This window comes from Gymnoscopelus microlampas (assembly GCF_963454915.1).
Source record: "Gymnoscopelus microlampas genome assembly, chromosome: 12".
Taxonomy (NCBI): Eukaryota; Metazoa; Chordata; class Actinopteri; order Myctophiformes; family Myctophidae; genus Gymnoscopelus; species Gymnoscopelus microlampas.
Genome location: NC_139949.1, coordinates 40702871 through 40725170, shown reverse-complemented (window position 1 = coordinate 40725170; position 22300 = coordinate 40702871). Strand labels below are relative to the sequence as shown.

The 22300-nt window shown below is 41.5% G+C and overlaps 1 protein-coding gene across 5 annotated transcripts; it reads right to left on the bottom strand.

Annotated features, from left to right (window-relative positions):
- Positions 1-1996: 1996 nt before the first annotated feature.
- nsrp1 (nuclear speckle splicing regulatory protein 1) lies at positions 1997-14053 on the bottom strand. 5 transcript variants are annotated; one of them, XM_084073303.1, is made up of 10 exons: positions 14024-14053; positions 12313-12400; positions 11446-11502; positions 11179-11307; positions 9005-9067; positions 8498-8614; positions 4242-4449; positions 3615-3717; positions 2327-3116; positions 1997-2245 (listed from the first exon to the last, which is right to left on the bottom strand). In XM_084073303.1, exons 1-10 carry the CDS (start codon positions 14041-14043, stop codon positions 2093-2095), a joined length of 1728 nt encoding a protein of 575 aa, XP_083929429.1. In that variant the 5' UTR covers positions 14044-14053; the 3' UTR covers positions 1997-2092. The 5 variants fall into 5 exon arrangements, with proteins under 5 accessions (XP_083929429.1, XP_083929427.1, XP_083929428.1 ...); XM_084073301.1 differs by having other exon boundaries at positions 1997-3116; XM_084073302.1 differs by having other exon boundaries at positions 1997-3116; positions 9005-9046.
- Between the last annotated feature and the right edge of the window lie 8247 nt (positions 14054-22300).

Here is a 22300-nt window from a genome sequence, read left to right as displayed (position 1 = left end):
ACTTCTACTACAGTACACTACATCTCAGAGGCAAATAGTGTACTTTTCCTCCACTACAATTATTTGAACACTTTAGTTACTTTGTAGATTTGGATTAGTTTTCAAAACATGCATTACCCACATACATTACCCATATACATTTTGGCCATTTGAAAATAGCAGATCTACAAGCTCACAATGTGTCTCATTTTCAAAAAGAAATTAGACATTAATATAAAATAAAACATGTGAAATTAGACATTCTGCATAATGAGCACTTTCTACTTTTGTACTTTAAGTACATTTTGATACCAATACCTTTGTACTTTTACTCAAGTAAATTTTGCATTCCAGACGTTTACTTGTAACAGAGTATTTGTATTTTTACAATGCAGCATTGATACTGCATAGGTGTAGAGGGAAAAAATAGCAGACTAAGTAAAAAAAAACTTTAATCCAAAACACAATTTTATACAATATAGAGGGGGTCCCTGCTTCATCTCTCTCTCAGCTAGGGGGTCCCTTGGCCTGAAAATGTTGAAAACCCCTGAAATAGCACAAACTTCTGTCAGTCTCTCCGTCTCATCTTTGACAGGACGTTGCTGGTTGCCCGAATGAATTCGGTTTGTTGGCAGCAGCTGTTCAATGCGTCTTCATTAGATGTAGCCTGGAAACGTGCAATTAAATAAAATAAAGAACAAATTGTGGAGAAAACCTATTTTATTAACTCAAACAGTACAGTACTGGGGAAGAAAGGAAATACAAAACCGTGTATCGCAAAAATGTATAGCATATAGACCCACATTTAAGTGCACTTTCACACATCCACTCAAAATGACCAGTATGACTCAATCTAAGTTTATGTCACACATTTTGCCTGCTAAATAAACATCAGCCTCTCACTCAAAGACACATTGACACGTTAATTCATGACAAAATTAAACGTATATTCACCAATTCAACGCAGAAAATATTTCCAGAATATTTCCCCTAGCCAGACAGCTAGGCAGTGGGCGCCACCTGTAGTTTCAGTCTGTTCATTGCAAACGTCTTTCCAGACTTTTATTTTCACTAGGAAGACAACAGTTACCCCAGAATTCGGTTGCTCAAATTATAGTAAAAAAATATTGTTTAAAACTTAATTTATACTTCGATCTGTGTGAGGTGTTAGCTTGAAAATCAGTTCTTGGCAGCAAGCGACCCCGTCATACTACAGAGTATAAATTAAGCTTTCGTTGGAATAAGCTGCTGTTGCTGTAGTTGTGGAAAAAGTGCATCAAGTAACCCCTTATACAGCATATTATTTTGTTAATATTATCTGTTATCAAATAAAGTTGAATGCCAAGTTACAGTACACTAACGGCAGTGGGCACCCCCTGTGGGTTGAGTCTGTGCATTGCGCGTTGAATAACAGATGGTACACAGTGAAGTACACATTCAGTTCTTTCAGAACTGCCACTTAGTTGACGTTTCCATGCCAAGGACCCCCAAATAGCCATTATAGCCTCTGGCTGTGGCCCCCCCAAGTGTGAAAAGGCTTTTACAAAATCTCCCCGAAAATAGCCGATCTACAAACTCTCAACGCATAACATTGTGTCGTGAGCTTGTAGATCGTCTATTTTTTGCTATTTTTGAAAATTGTTGAAAATGTTTGAAAGATTTCAACAATACTGACATGCACAAAATAGGGACACCAGGTTGAAAGTGGTTAAACTGGCACAACAATCTTATTAATTGAACTCGAATTGAAATGACAAACAGTATATCCCATTAAAACCGGGAAAGCATCTGTGTCATTTCAGATTTTTTTGCGTTGGCTATTAAAAAATAGCAGATATACAAGCTCGCGGCGCGTCACTTGGTGCAGCGCTGCCACCTTGTACATCTGCTATTTTTTTAAGTGTGAGAACTACTGATTTAGAAGGCATTTATAGAATGCCTTCTAAGTCAGAAGGCATATATATATATATATATATATATATATATATATATATATATATATATATATATATATATATATATATATATATATAAACACATTTCCAATTGGCCCCCCTGGCGCCAGCCCCCACTTTGAAAACCTGTGCTTTAATCTGTGTGTGTCCATCCAGCCTCAGTCCTCCTCCTTCTCAATGTAGGTCTTACTCCCTGCGCGTGACATCTGTCTGGCTAGATAGCGCTCTCTTGCCGAGCTCACAGTATGATCGCTGCTACGCTTGGCAAACTTATTCACTTTCTCCTCTTCTTCTACCCTCTCCTTCTCTCCCTTCTCGACACTGTCCTCGTCTCCCTTCTTCTCTCCCTTCTCGACACTGTCCTCGTCTCCCTTCTTCTCTCCCTTCTCGACACTGTCCTCGTCTCCCTTCTTCTCTCCCTTCTCGACACTGTCCTCTTCTCCCTTCTTCTCTCCCTTCTCGACACTGTCCTCTTCTCCCTTCTTCTCTCCCTTCTCGACACTGTCCTCTTCTCCCTTCTTCTCTCCCTCGCCTGCCGCCTCTATCTTCTTCGCGTCCGTCGGCGTCGTCTTCTCCTTCTCCAAGTCCTTCCTACTCTCTTTCGCTTTGTCACTCTCCTTCCCTTTCCCTTTGTCCTCTTCCGAGTCTCGCCTCTTTTCCCTCTCTCCGTCCTTACCCCGCTCTCTTTCCTTGGGACTCCGTTCTCTCCTCCCGTGCCTGTCCTCTCTCTCCGCTTCCTTCCTTCCCCTGCTTCTGTCATCCTCTCTGTCTCGCTCCCTCTCCCTCTCTTTCCTCCTGTCCTTGTCGTCTCTCCTGGCACCGTGCCTGTCGTCTCTCTCTCGGTCTCTCTCTCTCTGTCGGTCTCTATCCCTCTCTCTCTGGTTTTTGTCCCTCCCTCTGTCCCTCTCGCGGTCTCTGTGGCCCCTCTTCTCTCGGTCTCGCTCCCTCTCCTTGTCCTCGTCTTCTCCGCTCCCCGACGCGGGTGACCTCTGTCTGTAGTGGCGCTTGGAGTGTGTGGCGGCGGCGCCGGCCCCGGGCTTGCTGAACGCAGACTTCTGATCGTGCCCTTCCTCGCTGTCGCTGTGTGAACTGTGAGGGCCGTGGTCACCGGAGGCGGGCAACGTGGGCGAAGGAAGGGGCGACGTTCTCTCTGTGACGTCGGCAGCCTTAGAGCTCTGGTTTCTGTGGAAGTAAACAGAAAGACAGATTAGAAAGGGAAAAAAGGCTGCTTATATGATTGGATTTTAGTGAATTTTATCAAATAGGCTCTATGCACAGCAGCCATATTATCACTTCCTTCACAGGTGTTACCAATGATACTAATGAAGGCTCTGTTCCATTTAGTGTAGCACAGTGGTTTCCACGACCCCCATAACTCTGAGAGTGTACAAATGGAACCAAATGGACCCATAAGGGTCCATTTGGTTCCATTTGTACACTCTCAGAGTTACACACCCGTAAGGGGCCATTTGGAAGCCCATGAGGGTCCCTGGACCCCAACTTTAGACCCACTGCCGTAGCAGAGTGTTTCCAGCAGTGAGCCAACATGCACAATACCAGCACACTCACTCTGTTTGACCAGAATGGAACAGAGCCTTCATTAGTAACACCTGTGCATTTCTTCATAATATGGCTGCTGTGAATAGAGCCTATTGTTGCTTCAATGAGGTATTGACTGACTTCTCAACCGAGCGGTCTGGTATCTCCTCCTCTCCGACGGTCTGATTCAGCAGGTGTCTGTAGAAGCCACTCAGGTCCTTCTGCTTCTTCACATCCAGGGCAGCTGATGACGGCACAGACAGAAAGACAGGTTTTTTTTCCTCCATCAACCCATTTAGACCTGAGGTCGATTTTAAAAAACGCCTTCTAAATCCTAACCTAAGTTTTCAGAAAGTCTTGTTGCTATATAATACATAGCAGCATCTAAAATGACACGATGCTTCCCCCGGTTTCAAAGGTATAACAACGTATAGGCTTTCCCGGTCTTAATGGGTTAAACCCATTAAAACCAGGAAAGCGTCTGTCATTTTAGATTCTAGCTAATCAAAAATAGCAGCAAATCTTTGAATAAATGTATATTTTTAAAGCAAAAATGTTTAACTCAAATCTTTGTTCTGGGGTTCCCTGGGACAAAATATTTTGTGATGGGGGTCTGCAGCCAAATACATATAACTTTGGGGGTCCTTGTGGCTTGAACACCACTATATAGCAACGACATAGCAACAGTTTTTCAGAAAACTGTTAGGATTTACATTAGAAAACATTTGTAGAATCGGCCTCAGGTCTTAAAGGGTTAAGTCAATTTACCTTCCATTGCGGCCTCTCTCTTCTCCCTTTCCAGCTCCTCCTTCCTCTCTAGCAGTTTCTGCCTGTAGGCAGACGTGACGTAGGCCTCCTTATCGGCATACTGCTCTCCCTCAGCCTCCCTCTCCTTCTGGATCTTCCTGTCATCCCTCCGTTCTTGTTCCTTCTTCCTCTCTTCTACCGCTTTCATCAACTGGTTGATGTACTTTGGCTGTGACGAGAGACAGAGAAAACATGTCTACCATTAGCTAGTGTTAACAGCATCAAGTGTTACAGTAGCGGATGTGTTAACGGTGTTACGGACGCAAGTGTTACAGTAGTGACAAATACTGCGACTGTTACAGTTTTACACAGGGGTGTACTGGAGGTGGGGGCGCTCCACTTCGCCTAACTAGTGGATCACCCGCACATGCATGGACATGCAAGTGCGTACCCGTGATAGTGCTTCTACCTTGCACATCGATCAAAAACAAGTTAACCATTCGTACCTCTTACAAAAGCTGCCGAGTGTCAACTAATAGCGTGAATTAACATAGGAATGACTCTGGCTGGATGCATATCAGGGCGTTACAGTAGTGACCGTTACAGTGTTACAGTAGTGACCGTTACAGTGTTACAGTAGTGACCGTTACAGTGTTACAGTAGTGACCGTTACAGTGTTACAGTAGTGACCGTTACAGTGTTACAGTAGTGACTGTTACAGTGTTACAGTAGTGACCGTTACAGTGTTACAGTAGTGACCGTTACAGTGTTACAGTAGTGACTGTTACAGTGTTACAGTAGTAACGGTTACAGTGTTACAGTAGTGACCGTTACAGTGTTACAGTAGTGACCGTTACAGTGTTACAGTAGTGACTGTTACAGCGTTACAGTAGTGACCGTTACAGTGTTACGGTAGTAACTGTTAGTGTTACAGTAGTGACTGTTACCACTACAGTTACAGTGTTCTAGTAGTGGCCGTTACAGTGTTACAATAGTGACTGTTACAGTAGTGACTGTTACAGTGTTACAGTAGTGACCGTTACAGTGTTACAGTAGTAACTGTTAGTGTTACAGTAGTAACTGTTACCACTACAGTTACAGTGTTCCAGTAGCGAGTGTTGCTCTGAGTTCTGAATGCTAGACCCCACACCCCGCCCACTCAGTTTTCTGCCTGGATCTCTGCAGTTTTTTTTCTGAATCTCCGACACGCTTTGACACAGTTTTTCTCTGAGATTTAGCCATTACAGTGTTACAGTAACACGTGTTACAGCAGCGACTGTTAGCCGTAGCGAAATGTCCTCTCAGTATAGGGCTGTGTAGCATGGAATGGCCTTCCTCTGCGTATAAGGGATTGTGCTACATTTCCATCTTTTAAATTCAATCTGAAAAGATGGTTGCTTGAAAACCAAAGCTGCAACCATTTGTGATCTTGTTTTAGGTTTATCTTTATGCTGTGTTCCCTGTGTAATGTTATGTAAATGTATTCCACTGTTTGTCTGTCTGTTTTTTGATTTTATGTTTTTTGAGGACTGCGGATGAAAACTTGCATCTTTGCTAAATCCGGTGTATTTACGTCCATGTGACGTCCATTAATATGCATTGTCCTGTCCAAATAAACAAATAAAGTAAAAGTTATGGTGTTACAGTTGCGAAAGTTAATAGAGTTGTTCTGATACCGATACCAGTATCGGAAAAGCTGACGATATACTACCTAAAATGCTGTTATCGGTTTCGGCGAGTATGCCAGTCTATGCCACTCCGATACCACGTATTTTATCACATGATGACATCTCGTCTACGGTCATATTTTGAATGCTTCAGTTGATGTTGCACGACTGTTTTATACTCTTACTGTACTATTTACATTATAATTTTACTAACGTGTAGCTGCACTTTAACAATTATTAATGTCATTTCTATTTATTCCTAGATCAGTGGTTGTCAAACCTTTTATTTTCAAGGACCCCCATAACTCTCAAGAGTTACAGACCTGTAAGGGTCCATTTGGAACCCTCTCAAGGAACCCCGATGGTCCCTGGACCCCACTTTGAGAACCACTGTCCTAGTATCGGATCGGTACTCTGTATCGACCGATATGCAAGTCATGGGTATCGGAATAGGTATCAGGAAGGAAGAAAATGGTATCGGTACATCTCTAGTAGCATCACATTCCGGCTGCGACGTGGCAGCTGCAGTTGATTGCGGCCACTATAGACAATGCTAGATTCCACCAGAATGCGTGGGTCCCAGAAGTTGCTCAGTCAATGTGCCTAGTCAATTCTTTCCCCATAAATAGACAGCAAAAGATAATTGTCTCATTAACATCGTATCACTGTTTTTTACATAGCCGATTCATTTTCACTGCTGTTTCAATCAGTGTTGATTTCGTCGACTACCTTTTTTCACTGACAAAAACGAAATAAAAACTAAGCTACGATGACTAAAACTAAGACTAAATATATTGACAATTCCGTCAAACAAATAAAAACTAGACTAAAATGTTAGGGAGTGGAGAAGAGATCCAGTAGAACTGAAAGACGAGTAATTTTATGTTTGGTTGCGCTCGGGTGTTGCGCTCTGAAAATAGCAGATCTACAAGCTAACAACGTGTCGCGCTGCGACGCGTTGTGAGCTTGTAGATCGGCTATATGCAGAATGCAACCAAGTGTAAAATCAGCCATTACGACGCCATCAAGCCAACATACATTTTAGTAGACTAAATCAACTGTAGATTTAGTCGACTATAATCTTATGATATTTAGTCTAGACTAAAACTAGACAAAAACATTTCAGATGACTAAAATATGACTAAAACTAAATGGAATTTTATTCAAAAGACTATGACTAATTCTAAATAAAAATGTGCTGTCAAAATCAACACTGGTTTCAATGCCTGTGTCAACAGTCATAGACAATCCAGATATTTTTTCCATTCCTAATTCAATCTTTAAAATGTTTTACACAGTGAAATCCTGGGCAGTGTGTGCAGGCTGCTTGTCAAACATGAGACAGAAGCTACTTAAAGGGATATTTCACTTTCAAAAAAACTTTTGGTCATTTTATGGTCTACTCAGGCTTTAGTGAGCCCTCCAGACCGTTTTTAAGTTGCTTTATTCAGTATTTAGATATTTGATATTCATTTTACCAGCCACGCCCCCTTCCTATACAAACCCATTATAACTTAAAACTAAATTTTTAACCTGTTTAACCATCAAAAACACCCGTCCTTGGTTCTGGTGACTCACCCTGCCCTCCTAATGCGTGAGGGGGCCGTGTTTTTTTTATTACTTTTTTCATTTATTTTTAATATATATTTTTTGTATTTAATTTTTTCATTTTCCAAAAAAAAATATTAAAAATAAATGAAAAAAGTAATAAAAAAAACACGGCCCCCTCACGCATTAGGAGGGCAGGGTGAGTCACCAGAACCAAGGACGGGTGTTTTTGATGGTTAAACAGGTTAAAAATTGAGTTTTAAGTTATAATGGGTTTGTATAGGAAGGGGGCGTGGCTGGTAAAATGAATATCAAATATCTAAATACTGAATAAAGCAACTTAAAAACGGTCTGGAGGGCTCACTAAAGCCTGAGTAGACCATAAAATGACCAAAAGTTTTTTTGAAAGTGAAATATCCCTTTAACCACATCAATCCTGGTATCCCTATTCTGGGCATGTCATACAGTAATAGGAGAACATCGGCGACAACAGCCAAACATTTGGTGAAAATAGCAGCTCCACAAATTCACAAACAGCAGATGTTCACAACATGTTTTGAGTTCGTAGATGTTTTTCCATAGTGAGTGTTTAGGAAACCAGACAAATCTGCCAGTGCAAAAAAAAAGGACAAAAAGCCCTTGGCAGATTAGTCTGGCCCTGCTCGGTTGTGATTCGATTTCGCTGCCCCCGAAGTTGTGGGGCACCAATCAGGAACCGGTATGCAAATATGGGCCGCGTTTATCACCAGAGGCGTTTTTTTTTAAACTGCCCCTTGGAAATGCAGGTTCCACACAGAGATTCCAGACTAATATCTACGCAGTGATATTAGTCTGGCCATGCCAGGCTAGTGAGTGTTACAGTAGCCAATATTATGGCACTGAGCACTGCGGTAGCAAGTGTAGTGTGATACGGGGACCAGAAAGATTTGACATTGGGACCAGAAAGATGGGACATTAGGATATACCATAGGGGCGGAAGTTTGATCTCAATGGCTGGGAGGAGACTAGGGACACAGTTAGTACAGCCACAAATCCTCAATAGGGCTTTAGTTTTTCACATACCGCCCTAGGTAGAACAAAACTCGACCAAAATTGCTTCTGATCTGCGACAGATATTCTTCCATCTTGTACTCCTTCTTTGCCTGAGCTGCCACTGACCCCTGCCTGCTGCTGATCCAGCTAAAATAAACATGACAAAAAGTACCACCTCAGTACATTTTTTTTTATTTTAACATTTAACAAATACTGTAGTCATTTAGATTGTAGACAATAGGCGTGGTATAATGCAATATACTCTTGTACCGATCATTGTCACAATCATTTTAACCACCATATTTTATACTTTGGCTATTCAAAAATAGCAGATATACAAGCTCATGTGCCGCGCTATGAGCTTGTAGATCTCCTTTTTTTTTATCTAAAAGTTTTAATTCAAATCTTAGCTTCTGGAGGTCCCTGGCACAAAATATTTTTGAGATGGGGTCCGCGGCCAAATATATATCAACTTGGGAGTCCTTGGGACGAAAACGTTTGAGAACTATACCGCTATAATTTATAATTCTCACTTACCTCTCCACTTTCTACATACTGTCCCTGCTCACTGCCTATCACCTGTTGGGGCAGTTGTTCCTGCTGAGTTAACGACACAGTAAGTTATTTTCCAAAAAATAAAATACTTTCATAAATGTGTTGAGTGAAGAGGCACAGTGGTGCAATTCAACAATGACATTTCCTATGGCTAGCTAACCTGCAGCCATTCACAAAGAGATAAGATGTTAGCTAACATTAATAGACTGTGTCTGATACATTACTCACACTTTGTGTGTGTGTGTATAAGAAATGTCTTTCAAACACACACGTCCTTCTGTAATTTGGGAGATTTGGAGGCTGTTGGCTGGCTGAAGGGAGTTGTAAATGGGAATGGGAACTTAACCACTTAAACCCTATACAGTAGTATACTCCGTTGACCGGGGTCCCTCAGTGCTTGGTCCCCTGCTCTTCACCATATACATCCTACCCCTCGGACAGATCCTCCGCCACCGCGGCCTTCAATTTCACTGCAATGCCAACGACGCGCAACTTTACCTCTCCACCACGACCATCTCCACAGCCACCCACACCACCTGCCTCACATAGTACATAAAAACCTGAATGCAAAATAACTTCCTCAAACTCAACTGCAATAAATCCAAAAGCATTATTATTGGCCCCAACTCCGCTCCACTCAGGACTTCTCACTTAACATTGACGGCTCCCATGTCACAACCGTGGTGTAATTTTTGACCCCCACGTGAACCACATTACCAAAACAGCCTTCTTCCACCTTAGGAACATTGCCCGCCTCCGGCATAGACTGTATAAAATGAATGGACAACGTCACGCCATTGGTTTCTACAGACCGTAAATGAAGCCGATTGTTCAGGAATGTGCAATCCGCCATCTTTAATATATACCATTGGGCACGTCGGAACTTAACTCTATTGCTTGAGACCAGTCATGTGACCAGGGAACCGGAAAACAATCCCCAAAGAATGCTATTGGTTGGGTAGCTTGTCAATCAAGAGCGGGGGCGGGGAATGAATGCTATTGGTTGTGTAGGTTGTCAATCAAATCATCCCGCCCCTCCTGGAGCATAGCCTACTTTATCGTCAATTTTAAAATAAATGGGACCATAATTTAGCAAAACGCATATCCTGATGATTGAAAGGAGACTTTAAACTAGCGACTGGAAGCATATAGTATTTATGACAATGTTTATTAAGGTAAGAAAATCTAGTCTAAAGTTTGTCAAAAACCCACGCTTACAATGAGAGAATATTCTTTCCGACACCTGCAGGGGTAAAACAGCGCCATACAGGCCATTCATATGAACTGTCTCTCTTCCGTATCGGCTTCACAGTAAATATGTCAGGCTGGCCCCTTGGCCTCCGGTCCTCCCTGACATTCACTGCCGCCAAGACACTCATTCACTCATCCACGCCTTCTTTACATCCCGGTTAGACTACTGCAACAGCATCCCCCATGGCGCCACCTCCAAAGCCCTCAATAAACTCCAATAAGTTCAAAACTCAGCTGCCCGCCTGCTCACCAGTACCCGCTCCAGGGACCATATCACACCAGTCGTCCACGACCTCCACTGGCTGCCTGTCAAACAAAGAATCCACTTTAAAATGTTGCTCACCAGCTACAAGGCACTCCACAACCTGGCTGCCCCCCTACCTCTCTGACCTCCTTCGGCTGCATGTCCCGTCCCGTTCCCTCAGGTCCATGATGCCGGCCTCCTTGAGGTCCCCCTGACCAGGCTCCGAACCTGGGGTGACAGGGCTTTCTCTGTGGCTGCCGCAGCCACAGACACATCAGAGATGTGTTTTGTTCCTTCAAAACCGCCCTGAAAACCCACCTGTTTGTGTTTAGAATTGCTTTTCTCCGAGTTGATATTGATCTCAACTCTTGTTTTTACTGTTTTATTGCTTCTTATTTTATAATTATTATTATTTTTTCGAATGAAGTGTTTCCCCCGGCCCCACACACACATTTAAAGCGACTTTGAATACGCTGTATACATTTCAGGTATGATTATTATTATTATTATTATTATTATTATAACAGGCATGTACACTGTGTGTCCCCTGCCCCCCGTAAATTACGCCCCTGGGATACCAAATGAAAAGGATGTAGGCCCAAAACAAGTAAATGACCAGGTGACTGTTGGGTTTACATGTTACCGTTCTATTGGAGTTCACCTTTTTGTCTGCTCCCCCAAGAACCTTTTTGCTGCTCTCCAGCCTCTGTTGCTGAATGTCATCATACACAGCATCATAGTCATACACGGTGCTGTCCTGTTCCAAGGCCTTGTGCATCTCCAAGCGAGTCTTGTGTAGGACACGAAAAAACACAAGAGACAGAGAGAGAAGAGAACATGAAGGCCCCAGAAACATGGGCTAAAATTTGGTATCATTAGATAAAAATGGTTGCCTTTGCACTTTGCACGGAACTCCGTCCTACTTTACCTGCTTCATCATCCTCTTCTTCACAGCCTCTTTCTGTAGACTCTCTCCCACTGAGGTCTGTATCAACGCAAAGCATCACATGCTAAGTACACCTTCAGTCAGTCTATTTGAGCTGTAGCCTCCCAATGGGCCTGATTCAGTAAGTTGTTCGTAAATAGTGAAACTCTTAACGTCAGACCGTAAACGTCAGCACGCTTCAAAATGGATAGATCTACAAGCTTACAACGCGGTGGTACGCACCCACTTGATAACTTGTAGATCAGCGCAAGCGAGTTCCTCACGCCGAACGTTAGTTAAGTAAAATAGCCTACTCTCAAGTGTAATGAGAATAATAAGAAGTTAATTTACAAAGTTTAACCTTATGACCAAAGGCTAATAAAACTTTTGTATATGTGTTGACAAATGTTGGGCACATAAATATTTTATTTGAGGTTTGGCACTATTGCAATTGATTTTGCATGAAGAATAAGGCATTCTAATGAATGATGAATCAGACTCGTAACGTGGGAAGTTGCGTAAATTCCTTTACGTACAAAATCTGGAAGTAAACAGCTTAGTGAATCAGGCCCATTGACATGCTATCTGGAGGGGCTTGAGTTGAATACAAAAGGTTGGGGGTTGAGGAAATAGTATATTTAATATCTTGTTTCAGTAGGAAAACAGTAGGCTACAGGACATTAGGTACAACGATATACACAGTATATCCTCAACCGAATACCCATAATACAGAAATTGAAAAACGGACAAAACCTAGGCTGTTTACAGAGCATTATGGGAATGGGAAAATAAATAAAAAACACAAGCGCATTGAAAGCAACTATTTCTAATGCACCACCCACTATTTCATTAAAAAAACACTGTGACTACCTCATCATCAGAGTCATCACCAAACACTGAAGGTCTCTGCAGGATTGGATTGGATGTTCCCTTCTTCTGGGGCAAGAGCAGCCCATACCTGTGGAGATGCAATGCAACACATTCTATAGAATAGAGCATTGTTTCTATAGAGCATTATCGCGGACCAATTTTTATGGGTCACAAGTAAATATCCTTTCTTTGTTTCCTACATTTATGAAAAATATATTATTTCAAAAGATGAAGTTGTGAAAAAAATCACAACTTTTCACCAATTAAAAAAAACATTCCAACATTTTTCAAAAGTATTTCACAATAAAATCGTAAATTCAAATAATGTCAAATAAATAAGAAAATAAAGTTTCATAAGTAGTGAAAATAGCAGATCTACAAGCTTATACCGTGGCACGAAGCAACGCGTTGTGAGCTTGTAGATCTGCTATTGTATTTTTCACTAGTTAGGGTCCTGGGCAAAGGTCCAAGTTCTCTTTTGGGTCTTGAGCTAAAACGTTTGGGATAAGTCAGAGAACCACTGCTCTATAGCAGTGGTTGCCTGACTTTTTCCATTTCAAGGACCCCCCATTGATACTTCATTTTATTTTATTATCTCCTGGACCCTAATCTGGACCCTGATCTACTCATAATAATGCAAAATCCTCAGCGCTAATTTAACTCTGACGGTGTACTAGTGTACATTTGTACACTACTATTGTCTGAGTTACAGACCCAGAAGAGTCTATTTGGTTCCCCAACTATCAATCCTTTTATGTGGGGAGTCCCCTTCTATAGACTCTATAGAAGGGGTCCCCAGCTCTATAGTATATTCATATTTGAACCTATGTAGCAAAGTTCTGTTTGCAACAGTGAGTAACCTTGTCACCTTCACTTACTTGCATGCACCTTCATAAAACCAGGCAGACACTATAGTCCAGTGGTTCTCAACCTTTTCAGGCCGTGACCTCCCAAAATAATCATATTTGAACTGGGGACCCCTAGCCCGTAGAGGTACACTTAGCAGTGAACCTCTACAAAAACATGATATAATTGGTGTTCAACAACAACACATCTCATGCAAGCAAATGCATCTGCAGTTGTACGAATGATTTTTTAATGGTAATACTTGGTAATAAAGGGTGCAATTTTGCATATCAGTTGAAGACACAGCTTTACTATGTTTAGTTTAGTTTAATTTCAGTCAATTTGTGGTCATAATTAATACCAAAAAAAAAACTAATTTATAAAGAAAGAATAACCACATTTCTGAACAAAAAGGTATAGGCTGAAGCTAAAGCTTATTACACCTGCCCTTTTACAAAACAAAGAAAATATGAAAAACCTGTCAAAAATAATGTTTTTGAATATGTTTAATGAGCTGTGAGTTGAAAACATTGCTTTACTATGTTGGCTTTGGAGTTTGGATGGATCTTTATTTTAAACATAACATGCGTTTATCCCTGTTAACTCTCATTGGACATTTTAATACAACATAGTAGATCTGCACCTCTTTTTGATCACAACAGTTAACATAATGATGCTTTTGTGCACGTACCAGACGCTTTAATAATCACGCAAACGCGGTATCACAATAAATGACCAAATGTGTACATCGACAGACTGGTCCCAGTAAGCCCATAATCATTACACATTATTTGTGCATTAATTGTATGGTGGTCTTTGGTTGTGATCGATTAGAACTACATGTCTTTATCCGCAACATACTTACTGTTTACTGGGGAACGCCATGTTGGTTGCTCTCAGTGTTGCCAGATTCTGAGAGAGAAACAAGCAACCAGGTCTAGGGAAACTTTTCATTGATTGATTGAATACTTACTTTATTAGCAGTTTGCAAAAAAGCACAGGAAAGTACAGTTCAATACAAGGTCAGCTAAGAAGAGGATTTAAAACCTAAGGTATGTGGCAGCAGGAGGACGAATTCAAACCCTTGTTAGTGCCAAATCTGGGTTGAACGTGATCAGTGGAGCTACCTTTGGTGTTATGATTGTGGACTTCATTTACGGTTTTTAAGTACTTTGACAGGTGCACGGGTGTCTTATCGGTGTAGTGTATCTCGTAGACCAGGCCCATTGCAAGTTGCTGTACTCATACCCTGAGCCATCCGACCCAAAGTGAGCAGGGGTTAGATGAGTCGTAGATGTAAGGCCAAGAAGTAGCCTTACCAGTTTGTTTTGGGATGTCTGGAGCATTGGTTCTCAAAGTGGGGTCCGGGGACCCCTAGGGGTACTTGAGGGGGTTCCAGGGGGTCCCCAGCTAAATGATGGATAGGAACCAAATGGACCCTTATGGGACTGTAACTCTGAGAGTGTACAAATGCAACCAAATGGACCCGTTCCATTTGTGCACTCTCAGAGTTAAATTAACATTGATTTTACAATATGAATTGGGGTCCCAGACATATAAATGCCATTATATGGGGGTCCATAGCCTAATGCATGTCAAACTGGGGGTCCTTGAAATTAAAATGGCTGAGAATCACTGCTAGAGCCGTAAAAAATCTTCTCTTATGGGGGTCCCTGGCATATCTTTTGAAATGGGGGTCCGCGGGCTAATAAGTGTCAATTTGGGGGTCCTTGACATGAAAAAAGTCCCATTGCAAGTTGCTGTACTCATGCTCAACCCTGAGCCATCCGACCCTAGCAAAGTGAGCAGGGGTTAGATGAGTCGTAGATGTAAGGCCAAGAAGTAGCCTTACCAGTTTGTTTTGGGATGTCTGGAGCCTTGTTTTAAGGCCTTTGTGGTGAAACAAGCCCAAAAGAAGCAACTATAGGCCAGGAGTTCTCAACCTGTGGGTCGGGTCCCCTCTTGATTTTGGGGGGTTCGGGTTCCCCAGATGACAGTGAAGTGACAATTTAAGGACTTTTAAGACGAAAAAGGAAAAAAAGAACGAAAAGTAAAAAGATTACTGCATCAAAAGTAACCAGCAAACTATACTATTAAAGAATTGTCAAATATTAATATAAGAAAGAGGCATAAAATAGCTGATACAAGCACACAACGCCTCGCAACGCAAAGCGTTGTGTCGGCTACTTTCACAATTGCTATCTGTGGAACCGAGTCAAACTAATTGTATCGCCTCAACTCAGATATGATTATTTGGGGGGGTCCCCAGTTCAAATAAGATTATTTTGGGGGGTCCCCAGTTCAAATATGATTATTTTGGGGGGTCCCCAGTTCAAAAGGGTCGCGGCCTGAAAATTTGAGAGCCACTGGCCACATGAGCACTGTAAACCTGATATTCCATTGGCTACAAGCAGTGGTGGACAGTAACGGAGTAAATGTACTTGATGAGTACCGTACTTAAGTACAGATTCTGAGGATCTGTACTTTACTTGAGTATTAGATTTTTTTTGATACTTATTACTCTTACTTGAGTACATTTCCAAGACAAATATTTTACTTTTACTCAAGTACATTTCAAGGAAGTCTGTAAAGTACTACTGAGTACTTTTAAGTCCACTCCACACCAATGATTCGCCAAGCGACTCCTTGCAACATGCAACTACTTGCAACCATTATCCCCAATGGTAGTTGGAGTTGCATTGGTGTGGTTGTCTGGTTGACCACCTTACGACCTTTTGTTGCAAGAAGTTGCGATTAGTTGCATTGGTGCGGTTTGGCCTTTAGGTTGGCTGTTTTTTTCCCTTCCCTAAACTGCAATTGGCCACAATTCTGCTCTCATACATTCTCATATATTCTGATCTCATGTTTTTGGCTTCCCCCTCCGCTTGCATCTTTGTTACATCTTGTATGGGTGTATAGGAGTAAAAGTGTTTAGTTCTGGTTCCTCAGTGATTTCTATGTTTTTATAGGTGTTTCTGCAGGCTTTGCAAAATGTAGTGCTAGTGGTTCTACAAGCAAGCACATCAGTGCATGCAGTGCAGGTGGTTTCAGAGAGTTACAGTGAAAACATTTCAGCAATTCATTGATATACAAATTAAGAAATATACTTCTACTTTTACTTGTACTTTAAGTATTTTTCAAAGCATGTACTTTTGAATACTTATATAGTATTTTTAAAAGCAATGACTTTTTTACTCTTACTTGAGTAACCTTTTGACTGAGCTACTTTTACTTAGTGGGATAGTAGTGGGGTAAATTTGACCAGGCGTATCTGACCCCAGTACTTAAGTACTGGGTCGAGTACTTCGTCCACCTCTGTATACAAGCTCACAATGCGGTTGTGAGCTTGTAGATTTGTTATTTTCAAAAGAAACTTGGAAAATATTTGACAACGTTGTGGAAAATTTTAACAACACAAATCTGATACACAGGTCCACTCCCTGGCACCAAATATTTTCAGTCCGGAGACAAATACATATTAATTTGGGGGTCCTTGACATAAAAATGTTTGAGATCCACTGGTTTAAACAACATTAAGAAACAAAACCCAAAATAAGCAACAACACTTTAGAAACAAGCCCAAAAAACCGCAACCCACAACTAACAAATATTTACAAGCAATTTTACAGAAAAATAAGCCCAAAGTCGCTTATAATAAGCGGACATGGCAACACTGGTTGCTCTTCTGACTGGATCCAAACACGGCACATTCGAACATAAATACAGAACAAAGCCTGTGATACAGCAGAACAGAAGAATTATTTGTATACAGTGTTCAATTAATATAAAAGAGTTATTTGTATGACCTACACTAAATATCTGACCACTGTTATCATGCGTGGATTCGTTTGACAGGCGCGTGCATCACTTGACCGCGAAAGTGCAGACGATTATAGACAGGTGGACAGTGATTGAGTGCAGCAGCGGGAGAGCCACGTTCTTTGGTGTTTTGCCCAGGTGGGCGTGGTCTTGAGGTTAGATTTAGGCCAGCCCAGGGGTCTTCAACAGGGGGTCCGGGACCCCTAGGGGGTCCTCAGAGTTGCTACAGGGGGGCCGCCAAATATTTGTGTGATATTACTATTTTTTTACCTTAACCACTTGAACCGTAGCATCCCTTTTCTGAGGAGAACTTTAGCCAAAAATAGCAGATCTACAAGCTCACAATGCCTCACAAGGCATTGTGAGCTTGTAGATCGGCTATTTTTGGCAAAGAGGTATAGGTGTAGAGGGAAAAAAGATCAGACCGAGTAAACAAAAAATGTTTAATCTGAAACACAATTTTATGCAATATAGAGGGGGTCCCTGCTCCATATCTATCTCAGCTAGGGGGTCCTTGGCCTGAAAACGTTGAAGACCCCTGGGTTAGGCGTTAAGGTTAACTGACTTTAAGGTTAGTTTAACTGTTTAGGCATATGTGTTTGTGAGGTTACTGTTAACTTAACACAAACCTCACAACGACCACAAAACAATGCCTAAACCTAACCTTAACACTGTTAGGATAGGTATAGGCATCGTTTTGTGGTTAAGGATGTTAGCCTACCCTCCTTATCTTCTTGAGAGATTAACCCTAACCTAACCCTAACCTGGTTAGGGTTAGGTTAGGGTTAATCTCTCAAGAACAGATTCTGAATAAGTAAAAAAAAAACAGCAGAGGGCGCTGTTTTTCCTTTTTATTTGGCGATGGGTTCTCAGATTGGGTTAGGGTTAACTTTAAGGTTATTTAGGCATAGTGTTTGTGAGGTTAGTGTTAAAAGGATCCCTGGCTAATAAGCCAAATGTGCCTCAATACATTATAATTGCCCTCTATAACTGAAATACAAATTTTAAAACACCTTAGATATTGTATTCCTTCAGGAGGCTGCAATTCCAAATTGGCCCCTGTCAAAAAAGTCTTGACCTAAATTACCCATATTGAGTGAAAGATGAGCTATTTCTAAAATAAATACAATATTTAAGATGACAGTTATAATGTATTAAGGCATATTTGGCTTATTGGCCAGGGATCCTTTTAAGGTTAGGTTGTTTAGACATCACGTAGAAACGCATACACAATAACAATAACATTATAAAAAACAAAAATGAAAAAACACAAAAAAAAACAGGCATGGTCATAATGTTTATTACAAATAACAGAACTATCTATTTAAACAATAGGCTACAATGTTAGTTTAATTCTGCAACAAGATTCCAGTAAATAATCATCATCATCATCATAAATAATGATAATTGTTTATGATAAGAGTAATACATAATAATATATTCTATTACTGTGTTTGTTCATTGCACTGTAGGAATTGTTCATGTGAGATGCCAGATAGAAAAACAACAAGGCACTCACACAGTGGCTGGCTGACTGAAGTGCTTGTGCTTGCTGAGGATAATATTGTTGATGGGTGGAAACCTCATATGTGTCCAAAAAAACTGTTACTTTTCAGGATTCAAATTCAAAATAAATTTGCTTTATTGTAAGCTGTAATTGCAAAACAAAACACAACAAGGTTTCTGCCCGACAGCGATGATATACAGTGAGAGGCAAATGTCAGACAGACAGACAGCTGGTTCTGCTGCAGCAGCAAAACATGATCTCTGTCTGAAGAAGCTACAGTACAGCCTCTCAATGGCATCCAACAGCCTCACGTCACATCATGAGGAGAACGATGCAGAGGAGATTCAGGGCCTGATTGAGAAGATGGCAGTGGTGGAAAGTAACAGCACATTTACTCAAGTACAATTTTGAGGTATTTTTTACTTTACCTCAGTATTTTACTTCTACCCCACTACATCTCAGAGGAAAATATTGTACTTTTACTCCACCACAATTATATGAAAACTTTAGTTAGTAGTAGTTACTTCGTATATTTGGATTATTATTACAAAACACACAAACCACTTCAGCCCTATATTTATTTCGTCCATTTGCAAATAGCAGATCTACAAGCTCACAATGCGTCGCGATGCGACGCATTGTGAGCTTGTAGATCAGCTATTTTTACTTGTAAAATGGGACATAATTCTGCACAATGGGTACTTTTACGTTTGATACTTTAAGTATATTTTCATGTCGATACTTTTGTACTTTTACTCAAGAACATTTTGAATACCGGAATTCTACTTGTAACAGAGTAGTATATCTACATTGCAGTATTGATGTTGTTACTTAAGTAAAACATGTGAGTACTTCATGTCTTTTTCCATCACTGAGCACATGACAGCGTGCAGAGCTCAAGGACAGAGCGATACAAAAGAGCCTTTATGATCACTGAGGGTAACATAAAATAAAAAGACAGGACAAACGCAGGGAAAATCACAAGTCCAAACAGCACAATTTCCAGATACTCTTTCTTCTGGAAAGAGTGACTGGAAGCACTAAAAATGCCGTAACCATTGAACCATACAGTATAACCACTTAACCACAAACATTTCTAAATGATTTTAAAAAATGTACACATTTATTTCGTTTTATTTTGTCTCCTATAATGACATGCCCAAAATTGGGTTGCCAGAGTTCAAGTGGTTGAAGAATTCAGAATGAGAAAGAGAGCAAAATACTTCAAAAATAGGAATATACTATACTATATCGATAAATTAAATAAATAAAGGGAGCCGAAATCAGAGCTTGCATGGGGCGTCTTGCTGGTGTTCACTGACACATTTCATATTTCCCTTTCCCTGTGTGTAGTCCGTCCTGCTTTACATTATCCACCATTGTTCTGGTGACAGAAAAAAGCAAGGTGACATGCATTGAGAACACTACCTAGACCTAGAGGACAGAGGGATACAGACATTTGTGTTTTTTGGGTTCTCAACAACCGCTTTTCTGACTGAATTCCCACTCAGCACTGGGTCATTTGCGACACACACCAAGTTTGAGGTCAATGATCAGACGGTGCCTGAGTAACTTATGTCCGGGACAGACACAGACAGAGACAGAGGTTATGTGAATTTATAGTGTGCAGTGAGCAAATGGTTTGAGAAGCATGTTAAGGACCTAATCGATGTAGAATGTTACTGCCCACCACCTCACCTATTTGCTTGCCATCACCACGTCCACAACACTCCACACCGCCCTCACCCACTTGGAGAAGAGGAACTCTTACGTGAGAATACTGTTTATCAGATTTCAATGCCATAATCCCCTCCACACTCGACACAAGCTCAGGGTCATATAGGAACTGAACCCCAGCCTGTGTAGCGACGGGCCGACGGAGAATGGGATCCAACACCTCTGCCCCCCAACACAGGAACCCTGTGTCCTGAACCCTCTACTCCCTGTACGGCCACGACTGCGTTTTCATGCACAGCTCCAACTTGGTGATTAAGATTGCCGACAAAACGACATGATAGGCCTGATCGCCAACAACGACAAGACGGCCTACATACAGGAGGAGGTCAACAACTTGACTGAGTGGTGCAAAGTGAACAATCTCTCTCAGCATTGGGGGAGATGAGACTCTGGAAGACAAAAGAGGTGAAGGAGGAAATGAAGAGACGGAGTTCCAGGCTGTAAAACTGACTTAACAGGCTAAATGGGGCTAGAAACAGAATGCCAAAAGATGAGAGGATGACAACAATGAGAAAAATGAGATCACTGCCCTTCTGGCAGCAAACAAGAGTAACATGGCTGAGAAAGAGACAGGCAAATGAGGAGTGTGGCTGAGAAAGAGATCGACAGACAAGAGGAACATCGCTGAGAAAGAGACCGGCAAACAAGACTTGCGTGGCTGAGAAAGAGACCAGCAAACAAGTGGGACGCCAATAGAAAGACCAGCCAGTTGATTGTAATGATAGAGAAGAGGCAGTTAACAGGCAATCATCCAGGGAGGCAAGTAAAGAGGAGGGTGTGTGATTACCTGACCGTCTTCATTTCACATCTAATAGAGGAGGACAATACAGGTGTCCTCGCCCAGGCCGTGCGAGAGAGAAAGTGAATCAAAGGCGAAAAGGACATCTGCAGGGAAATGAACCAAAAGAAACTGAAGATGTTATGCAAGAGAGAGGTGGAAGGAAAATGAAGGAGAGCTATAACCACATGAACCCTAGCACATAATAGGCGAACATTCATAGAAAATAGGCAAATATTAGATCAGGGGCGTAGCCACGTGTGGGCATAGGTAGGCCTGGGCCCACCCATTTGGTTTTTCTGCCTACTCCAAAAAAAAAAATTAATATCATATTCATCCATTTTGATAATTGTGTAGCCGAAATCCGTGACAAACCCGCAAAAAAAGTAGCCAAAACCAGACAAAAACTGCAAATTTTGTGCGCGCGCACAGTCTGGGCGCATGCGTGCGCGTGCCCACCCGCTCCTGCCTAGGCCTAGCCTACGCTAGCGTTCTGGCTACGCCACTGTATTAGATAGCTGATCTACAAGCTCATCACAACGCATCACAACATACTGTAATGCCTTGTGAACTTGTGGATCTGCTATTTTCGCAAAAGAGATTATGTGTACAGGGGGAAAAAAGAGGGGACCAAGTATAGACCCCTGGGGTCGATACTTCAACAAAGTATAGGGTTTAGTGGTTAAGAAGGGTTTGAAATAAAAAAAAAGTTCAAGAAAGAAAGTGAATTCTATAGCGAACATACTGGCGACAGGAGTGGACAAAGAAGACAACCATGATAGAGGAGCTAGGACAGCCACAGCCTGCTTCCACTTCCTGTTGTTAAAGTGACATCATCCAACAGGATGGCCACTAGAATGTGCAACAATGTTCAGCAATGCCTGAAAAACGACAGTAAGTCAAGCAACATGAATCATGAAGACGGCACCTTTTGTAGACCATTTCTATAATAGTTCAATACAAGTTATGTTTGTCTCTGCAACTATCTTTTGGAAGAATGAAAAATGAAACCCTCAGTCTCTACATGATAACACACAGGACATGATCATAAAACTGGTTTTGGTCCGTTGGGTGCATGACGTATGTAGAGGCAGGGGAGCCATCTGTCTCGTTTTGAAACACAACAGCTTGTTATCATAATTCCTCTTGTTTATCAGTAGGTGGTGGCGTAGTATTGTGCAATGGAGCTTTAAAGACTTTACAAATCAGGCCAAAGGCCATGTCCAACAACACAAGTAAAGAAACTTCTGGCGATCTCACATCTTGATCGTTTTGCCATGACGTGGTTTACCAAGTAGTTT

Excerpts from the sequence above, each read along its gene's own strand:
- nsrp1 (XM_084073301.1), bottom strand. The coding sequence starts at position 14,043 with ATGGCGTTCCCCAGTAAACA. Across the intron at positions 11,308-11,445 it reads AGAAGAGGATGATGAAGCAG|ACTCGCTTGGAGATGCACAA; the intron begins GTAAAGTAGGAC and ends GTCCTACACAAG. Across the intron at positions 8,615-9,004 it reads AGTATGTAGAAAGTGGAGAG|CTGGATCAGCAGCAGGCAGG; the intron begins GTAAGTGAGAAT and ends TGTTTATTTTAG.